At 44.3% G+C, this 9,514-nt stretch overlaps 2 protein-coding genes across 2 annotated transcripts; both read left to right on the top strand.

Moving 5' to 3' along the window:
• Positions 1-2,145: 2,145 nt before the first annotated feature.
• On the top strand, positions 2,146-5,509 carry LOC109732938 (protein FAR1-RELATED SEQUENCE 5-like). Its single transcript, XM_020292150.1, has 4 exons — positions 2,146-2,302; positions 2,418-2,875; positions 2,979-2,984; positions 5,363-5,509. Exons 1-4 carry the CDS (start codon positions 2,146-2,148, stop codon positions 5,507-5,509), a joined length of 768 nt encoding a protein of 255 aa, XP_020147739.1.
• A 2,491-nt stretch (positions 5,510-8,000) lies between these two features.
• On the top strand, positions 8,001-8,602 carry LOC141021918 (uncharacterized). The gene is made up of 3 exons (XM_073497772.1): positions 8,001-8,080; positions 8,123-8,296; positions 8,338-8,602. Exons 1-3 carry the CDS (start codon positions 8,001-8,003, stop codon positions 8,600-8,602), a joined length of 519 nt encoding a protein of 172 aa, XP_073353873.1.
• The last annotated feature ends 912 nt before the right edge of the window (positions 8,603-9,514 follow it).

The raw sequence follows: 9,514 nt of genomic DNA, 5'->3' as shown, positions 1-9,514 counted from the left end.
CTGCACAGGCGAACGCGAAAGTTGTGCAGACGGACGAGAAGAGAACTTCCTCCTGCAAACGCAAGAAATCACTGCAACACGAGGTAAGCAGTACACTTCCTCAACCATATCAGTTTAGTTATTCCAGACAAAGCAGTACACGTAGTCCAGTACGCCTACAAAAACGATGCAGTGCGGTTGCTTCGGTTCGTTGTGGGGGAAAATGCAGTGAACTTGCTCGGTTATGCAGTACGCTTGTGTAGGTTCATTACAGACAACGATGCAGTGCGGTTACTTCAGTTCACATTGCAGGGTGATGCAGTCAGCATGCATTAGTTTCGCAGTACCATTTGTAACACATTGCAGTTTGCATGATTCAGTTCATTTTGCCTGACAATGCAGCTCGATCATTTTGTGTGCAGGAAATGACGTTCAGCAGATACAAAATGCCGCGCATAATTGACAACCCAGGGACAACAACTTTCAGAAGAGTAAAGCTTCTTCTGAAAGAGATACTGGCTGGATTACCCCCGAGATTCCTCGAGGATTCTCCACGACAACAAACAGGGTGCACTACTCTCCGGAAGAGGATTTTTTCTAGGGAGAAGAGGTAGTCGAGGATGACGACGATGTCACCTTCATCTGGGAGGGCACTCACCGACAGGAGGATGAAGATGACGACGATGAAGATGATCCAATAGCAGTTCTCAACCCAGAGTATAAGCACGAGTTCACTACATTTGGACAGCATGTCCGAACAGACAATGATGATGCAGTTGAACACGATGTCGCAGCAGATGATGATGATGTGCCACCGCTCCAAAATTTTCAAACTAATCCACTGAGACATCGTCACAACACTGGATTACCACCACGTCCACCTACTGCACCCCAAAACAGAGTTCAGCGTCCACCTGCTGCACCGAAAAACAGAGCTCCAAGCAGAGCTGCTGCATCAACTTCGACAAAGCGACCACCAACGGTGCCTCGGTCAAAAGTCAACAGCAGGTACAAATCCTCCTCACTATTGCCTCCACGAGATCCTCAACTACACAGATCTGCTATACCCCGCCATGTCCAATACAACCCGGCGAGCTGCAAACACCATCGGGTGAACGACTCTACACACATGTAAGTTTATGTTCTGAAAAAATAATAATAATAGTTGCAGTCCATTCAGATAACATTGCAGTGCACACTGATATTTCTTGTGAGGTTTGACCTAGCATCTAATACATTGGATTCTTCTGAAAACTTAGGAACACTGCAATGCTTTTTTAAACTCGTATGCACTCCTTGGATTTCAAAAACAGAACATAACAAATTATGTCATAGAGCATTGCACTTAATGCAGGATAAAAACATGCCGCTGAACCTCATACCTGCCGCTGGAATGAAGTGCACCACATACGACAAGGCATGGGACTTTTACAACAATTATGCAAGACGTGCAGGGTTTGGCATACACCAGAGGGCACAACACAGGACAAATACCTACATTGTCTGCTCAAGAGAAGGGACGCATAAGCAGACTGTGTCAGATTATCAAAGGAAATGTCAGAAGACATCAAAAAGGATTGACGGCAAGGCAATGATTAGAGTCAAAAAGAGGAAGGACGACAAATTTGTGATAGAAATGGTTGAACTCAACCACAATCACAAGATGCTGGAAAGCTCCGGGATACTTTTGCACAAGCGATCGCACAAAAAAGACGATCCTTTGATAGACCAGTTAGTGAAAGACATGCAACTAGACAACCACACACATGCTCCGATGATGTCAACGCTGTCGCGTATGTCCGGTGGTCTGCAGTACATGGGACATACTAGCTGCCACTGGGTAAACAAGTAAGCACATCACAGAACATATCGCTTGAGCATCCTGTCGGTAATTATTTCCTGTTTGATGAGATGAGTTTGCATTGCGTTTGAAAATGCAGGAAACAAAAGTTTGCCAGAGAAGAGTCCCAAGATGATGTCAAGAAACTTCTGGATTTCTTCGAGAAGATGTAGAAGATAAACCCAGAGTTCTTCTATGATTATGACGTTGATGCAGATAACCGTGTAAGAAACGTCTTTTGGGCCAACGCAAGTTGCCAATGATCGTATGAAGATTTTGGAAACTGCGTTACATTTGACACGACGTATAAAACTAACAAATTCCATATGCCGCTGGGAGTCTTCGTGGGAGTGAACCATCATCTACAGAGCACCATATTTGCTGTTGCCCTCGTGCGAGATGAGACAATACCATCGTTCGAGTGGGTTTTCAAAACATTTCTGAGGTGTATGAACAACAAGCCGCCAATCTGCGTCCTCACAGGTACAAAAAAAAACCCTGCATACTTACGTTTGTTTGGTGCACTTATATTTCTTCCATATATCTTACACACACACACAAACAACTTAATAAAAAAACACTATTTGTGCCTTCTCAGACCAGTGTTCTTCGATGAAGGCAGCATTAAAAACTATCCTCCCACATACTCTGCAAAAGTTGTGTCGGTGGCATATCATGAAGAAGTACAAAGACCACCTCGCCTTGCTGTATAAGGCGCACGAGAAACTCAAGGATGATCTCAATGCGGTGCTCAACCACCCACTAATGCCGTCAAAATTTGAACGAGCATGGAAGGACCTCATTCAGAGATACAACTTGCAAGATGACAAAGTGATGAATTCGCTGTGGGAAGGCAGGCACGAGTGGATCTCGGCTTACTACAAGGAAGTTTTCTATGCTCGGATGACTTCCACGCAGAGAAGCGAGAGCATGAACCGCATACTGAAGCAAAACTTTGTCAAAGAGAAGCATGATCTCCATCTGTTTGCTCAGCAGATGGACAAGTGCATTCAGACCAGGATGGCCGTCGAGCACGCAGAGACAGTAGCAAATGAGGTAAACAAAAAAGGTCCATCAAAAACTGCTAAAAAATATAACTACAGAAACAAACAATTTTTTCATTTCTCTGGTTCGTAATAGTGCATTTCTGATCATGCAGTCAGAGGTAAAGACAACAACCTAGTTTGGGTTCGAAGTTCGGCTATCAAAAGTGTATACAAGGGCAGTGTTTGCAGATTTTAAAGAAACACTCTACCGTAGCACTGCATTCAGAGTAGAACGGTGCCCTGAGAACCCGACAAAGTATCTCGTAGACCACTACAACAGATCGGATGCATTTGACTGGGCAAGGCATAATTTCCAAGTGGTCACCGATGAATAGAAAGGTGTCTACGAATGTGAACACAAACTCTAGACACACACAGGTGAGACTCCTATCACAAAAAATTCTAGTTTCTGATAGTCATGCACGAAAGCTCACTTACTGGACTTTAAAAAGTCCACATGCATGACTAATTCACAAAACCAAATGAAGTTCACTTCTTTAAAATGAACAAATAACGAAAAAATATATGTTTATTAATTTCATGCAGTTCACTTACAAAACAAAGAAATCATGTGTTGTCTGCAGGGCTCTTTTGCGTCCATGTGTTATGCATGCTTTCTCATTTGAGAGTACTCAAGATTCCTGAGGTGTACATCATGAAAAGATACACCCGTAACGCAAGATCAAATGCGACGTTTGACAGAAGAGATTATGAACAAACAACACCAGATGGAACATCGCTTTTTTGCCGTAGAAAATTGCTGACAGAAACAGCAATGGACCTTGCAAACAGAGCGACAAGGTCCGACGCTGGGTGCCACAGAGCGTTCTCTGGTATGAGGGCACTGATCGAGGAAGTTGATGTGCTCAACGAAGAAGAAGAAGAAGCAGCAAAACTAAAGCAAGCAGAGAAATCCGAGCATGACAATAATGCCGAGCAAGTAGAAAATACCGAACACAGCAGAACTGGTGCTATCAAAAAAGAAACAATTCTTCCACCTCCTGTTTCAAACACAAGAGGAAGGAAGAAAGGGGGTGACGCAACCCAGAAAAAGGTTGCATGCAAGGAGAAAAATGATGACAAAAACAGTAAGCCACAGCCTGAGCTGGACAGTGATGGTCACCCACTGGGAATAAACAGGTGCAAGACATGTAATGAAATCAGCGGCCACAATTCCAGGACATGTACAAAAAGTCATGAACAAGAAAAATGAGGACATGGCGATGCACAACCAAATAGAAATTCCACTCACAACACTAAGAAATGGACGAAACCGAGACGTTGTAGCATCTGCAAAAGAGGAAGAGACACAATTCAAGAACCTGCCCCAAAAGAACAAGATCATAAAATGAGGAAGACGAACAAGATGAAATCAAACAAGAAGATGGTGACACAACTGAAGAAGAAATGTCTTATGAAGAAGCAGATGAAGAAGAGGAGGAAGAAGAAGAGAGTGAAGAGGACGAAGAACATGAAGAAACTGAAGAAGCAGTGCCTTATGAAGAAATAGATGATGAAGTTGAGGAAGAGGAAGAAGAGAGTGAAGAGGACGAAGAACATGAAGAAAGAATGCCAACAAGACTACCACAAGGGAATGCTGCTGTACAGAAACAACCGAGAACGACACCACTTTCAAAAAACAAGGGAGGAACACAAAAGGATGCAGTTCGCAGCGCTGGAAAACGAAAGCCACCATCAACAAGCAAGTGGGGAGCAAGGAAGGATGCAGTTCACATCACTCTAAAACAATGGCCGCAATCAACCAGCACGAGGGGAGCAAAGAAGGATGCAGTTCACATCATTGGAAAACGAAAGCAGCCATCAACCAGCACGTGGGGAGCAAAGAAGGATGCAGTTCACATCACTCAAAAACAAAAGCCACCATCAACCAGAACGCGAGGGACTACAAACACAACGGTGCAGAGACAAGAACCAGCAACACCGCCACGGAAAATAAAAGAAAGTGCGACATTAGACATGCTCGAGTCACCGCGGAGAAGCAGCAGGTTAACGACGAAATAGATGAACTTCAATAAATTAATCATATGCAAAGTAGTTTGCTTATGTGTATGGCTTATGTATCAGTTTAAATTTTGTGTAAACACAAATTTCCCACTGACTATGAGTTATTCAACTAAACCATCTAAAGACAAATGGTGTATATAGTATACCATATATATAGCAGTCTAGAGTAAAACTTTGACACATATTAAACCAAAAACGATGTAAAAAATGCAGTTAGCTCACTGGCAGCACGAAGTTCGGAATAATTATTGAAGCGGTTCAGATCACAAAAGTACTTATTACAAAACACATCGAAAAGATGAAGCGTTCGACACGCAAAAGTACTTATTACAAAATCAACCTCATAACCTTAACCAATCACGTCAAACGTGATTCTAACCGTACGATCCTCGAGTTCAAAGAAGTTGAGGACAACAACTTGCTCAGACTTCAGGCCACTATCAATGACAAATTCCTTCCACCCTTTCTGCAGACACAGCCGCCCGTCAACGCCTACACGGTACTTGGCTGGTTTAAGGTGTCCATTACCAAGAACAACTTGGAGAATTCCCTTCTTCTTGAGCCGGAGATACCTAACATCTCGTTGGGGAATTTTCTGCAAAAAAGCAGTACAGATTAAACGCAATCTAATGTGCAGTGCGGAACTTGCAAACAAGAAGTACAGTTACAACTATTATGAAGATCTTGAGACTACCTGCATGTAGTACAAAACCTACAAGCGGGGAAAATTGTGGAAACTATTACTTCTCATCTAGTATCTAAGAAGTTCACATATTGTAACCATGCAAAATAAAACACGAGCTCCATGCACACAAGCAAAGAAATAAAAACAAGATATAAGTACAAAGTGCAGTACACTTCAATAAAACAAAATAAGTACATTCCTAAAAAACTAGAAGTTCAGACTAGTATGGAATTATACAAAAAAAACAAAGAAAAAATCAGATCAAGCGAAAATTACCTTCTTGTAGCGAGTCTCAACATCTGTTGGCATACTGATGGACAAAAGGAATTGTGCGGCCAAGGTCACGACGAAGCAGGGCGGAATAGAACGCAGAAACGTTGATGTGGCCCATATCCAATCCTTCTATGAATACTATGCCATATGCAAGCTGCTCAGCTCGCCCAGCTCGGCACAATACCTTCCCACCACGATGAGCACGACGGGCCTGTGAGCAAGCTGAGCAATCACAGTGCGTCGGCACACCACAACCATGCCCGCAGCAGGAGAGATTCGCGCAGGGGCCTGGAGCCATCGCAACAAAAACCTAGAAAAGGTAAAAAATAAAGAGAGGCTAGAGAAAGGAGAGGAGTTGCGGCTACAGGAGAAATGAACTGCAAAGGAAGGGTAGAAGTTGGCCTACATTTATTGGAGAGGAATGCAAAAAGGTCAAAACTAAAAATTAAAGAGCAGTTAATGAAAATTACGTTACCAAGAATGAAGGATAATCAATAATGTTTATGTTACCAAAACAAAAAAGTCTTACCAGGAAGTTCTACAAAGACTTAGACTGCAGAAATTCCCACGAACTAACCGCAGATCATTAAATAATAATTCTCTGAAAAATTATAATCCACAGACCATTTTATGTGTGCAGTTCTTCAAAGTCTTACCAGGAAGTTCACTATATGTGTGGATGAAGTGCAGTACATGCTCAAAATGAAGCACAAAGAAAGCACTTTCGCGCAGTGCACAAAAGCAGAATTAGTGCACCTGATGTAGTCCTTAACTGTAAGCCATGCAGTCCGCAGCGTTTGCATAACCAGTCACAACTTTAGCACAAAGAAGCATGCACGCAGTGCAAAATGTGTACACCTGAAGCATAGGACCATGACGAATGCAGTGCATAGAGGCAACAAAGCAGTGCACACCCCTACCAATGCAGTGCACAAAAATGTAGCGCAAAACATGTGTAGTACGGAATGCGTGCACATGCAGTACAGAACACTGATCAATGCAGTGCACGGATGATTTGCTAAGTAGTGCATGCCCCTACATTGAAAAAAAATACTTAAGATAGAAAATACAAAGGAAAAAAATTGAAAACCACAGGTGCATCCGGCCCCAGCCAGTCTCGTAGTAGGTCTGCGCCCACCGTAGGCGAGCCGTTCTAAGCCACAATGCATGGGGCCGGGCGCACATGGGCCCACAGGTCAGAGAGCATAGAGCATCGAGTGCCGGGTATAAGCGCCCAAATAAGTAACCAGAGGAGTTCAATACGGCCGCCTCGCCAGCGCTTATAAATAGGTCGGGCGCGCCTTCCGTGGGCGAGGTGGGACTAAACATTAGGCCACACACAACGCACCGGGAACCAGCCGTGCTCCCAGGCCGACTTGGGCCCAATGCGTCTTCACTCCACGAACACAGGCCCAACAAGGCCCACTAAGAAAAAACAATAACTTCAAAAAAATGGGCCCCCCAAACCCCCCTACCCCTCCCGTACAGGGACTGCAGTAAGTACAGGCAAAAAAATAGATGCAGTACACATCACTAGAAAGATGCAGTGCATTTCGTTACACGAAGCAGTACGGTTTAACAATCTAGTTCCGGATTACCTACATGAATAAATACACGGTATAGAACACAACGAAAACCTCGTAAAATTGCGGAATACATTGTACTTTATTCAGGGGCTACAGCAAGGACACGCAAAAAATACTGTGAAGTAAGCACCTGTAGACAACATGCAGTTCTCCATTGCACACGATGCAGTGCAGAACTATAACCAATGCAGTTTCATTATCACGCAGGATACATATAAATGTCACAAAATGACCGTTCGCACAGAAAGTGGTGGTTAAAAAATATACTGATAAAAAAACCACGTTAAAAAACACCACATTCGCATACAACCACCCAATCGGAGCGGTTCCATCGCCACAAGCCCACGATCACAGACGCAACACCAACCCACGATCTGCACAAACCGCATCGTCAGCGAGATCGTGCAGTTCATCCGATGCGGCCATCCCACCCCGCGTCCTCCCCTTAAATTCAGACCCCTGCCATAGGCCTTCTCATCCACAACAACACAAGTATCCGTTGCGCTGCCACCAAATCGCTCCATCACATCCATCTCCACGCAAAACACCAAGCCCTACTACCGGCCATGGAGTTCGCCAACGAGTACAAGGACGTGGAGGCCCACGGCAACACCAAGTTGCACGTCATCCACACCAACGACAAGAAGTAGGTGGCGATCACCCTCGCGCAGTACGAGTGCCACCTCAGCCTCCAGCGCCACAAGATCGTCGGCATTGATCTCGAGTACAACAACGAGCCTGAAGCGACGCAGAAACCCGCCCTCTGCCAACTCTGCACCGGCAAGAAACACCCGGCGCTGCTCTTCCAACTGAGCGCCGCTGAAAGGTGCACCGTCTTCGACAACTTCCTCGCCGACCCCAGGTACACCTTTGCAGGCTTATCCATCAACGGCGACAAAAAAGGCTAGAGCGCGTCAATCTGGAGGTCGCCAACTTCGTCGACATCCAGAAGGAGTGGAGGGTGCCCGAGGCAACCAAGGAGTTGGACTCCCTTGGAGACGTCTCCGGCATGCTCATCGACGACTACTACAACAACATGAAGAAGAAGATCACCGACGACGAGCACAAGCGCTGGGCCACCCTGCCTCTGTCCATGAGGCACATCGAGTACACGGCAAAGGACGCCTACGCATCGTATGAGATATGGAACCACATCACCCTCACCTAGGACGAGCTTCGTCGTGCAAAGCTGGAGAAGGAGGAGCCCCCCAAGAAGCACGCCAGGAGCAGCTGGGGATGGGGAGACGCTGACTGGTGAAGAAGAAGATGGTGCCGGCCAAAGAGCCACCAATGCCAGCGTCATTTTAGAATTATCATCAAATTTGCTTTATGTTGTTTCCTTATGTATCGTTAGTTTGCTTGTGATCATTTGCTTTTGCTGAACTTATTTTGCTTGCCATGCAGAATCGCTTGTAATGATGTGAACTTTGATTATGTTAGGTTGCTTTCTGTTGAAATTAGTTTGCTCATGATGAACTTGTCGTACAGAATGCCTGTGATAATTTGTTTTCTGTTGTTTGCTTATGAATCATTAGATTCGAGCAGTGTGCAAAACGAAAATAAGTTGCAGTGTGCAAATAGGACGCATGTAGTGCAAGTTGTGTACCAATGCAATACATACTCTATCGAATTAAGTTTACACATACGCAACGAAGCAGTGAACGCCCCTAAATTTGATAAAAAGAATACATAAGAGCAAAAACATAAAAAGAAAAAAAGCGACCTATATATGTAGTGCGGAAATATATGAACCTGCAGCACAGAAACATAATCAATGCAGTACGGGTTATGTTTACTAAGCAGTGCACTCCCCTACATTGGAAAAAAGATTACATAAGAGCAAACACATGAAAACAAAAAATGAGAACTGTACATGTACTACGGAATGCGTGCGCATGCAGTACAGAACCCTGATCAATGGCAAATGCACGGATGATTTGGTAAGTAGTGCACGCTCCTACATTGAAAAAATGTAGGGCGGAAATATATGAACCTGCAGTATAGAAACATAATCAATGCAGTACAAGTATGTTTACTAAGCAGTGCACTCCCCTACATTGGAAAAAAGATTACGTAAGAG

Source organism: Aegilops tauschii, chromosome 4 (assembly GCF_002575655.3).
Source record: "Aegilops tauschii subsp. strangulata cultivar AL8/78 chromosome 4, Aet v6.0, whole genome shotgun sequence".
In the NCBI taxonomy this organism is placed as follows: Eukaryota; Viridiplantae; Streptophyta; class Magnoliopsida; order Poales; family Poaceae; genus Aegilops; species Aegilops tauschii.
The sequence above is the reverse complement of the archived record's forward strand: the minus strand, read 5'-3'. Positions and strand labels throughout refer to the sequence as shown.

What these genes read in the sequence shown, in the direction of transcription:
- LOC109732938 (XM_020292150.1), top strand. Translation starts at nt 2,146, where the DNA reads ATGCCGCTGGGAGTCTTCGTGGGAGTGAACCATCATCTACAGAGCACC. An exon ending in GCCAATCTGCGTCCTCACAG is followed by an intron (nt 2,303 to 2,417) that starts GTACAAAAAAAA and finishes GTGCCTTCTCAG; the next exon opens with ACCAGTGTTCTTCGATGAAG.
- LOC141021918 (XM_073497772.1), top strand. Translation starts at nt 8,001, where the DNA reads ATGGAGTTCGCCAACGAGTACAAGGACGTGGAGGCCCACGGCAACACC. An exon ending in ATCCACACCAACGACAAGAA is followed by an intron (nt 8,081 to 8,122) that starts GTAGGTGGCGAT and finishes GTGCCACCTCAG; the next exon opens with CCTCCAGCGCCACAAGATCG. An exon ending in AACTTCCTCGCCGACCCCAG is followed by an intron (nt 8,297 to 8,337) that starts GTACACCTTTGC and finishes GCGACAAAAAAG; the next exon opens with GCTAGAGCGCGTCAATCTGG.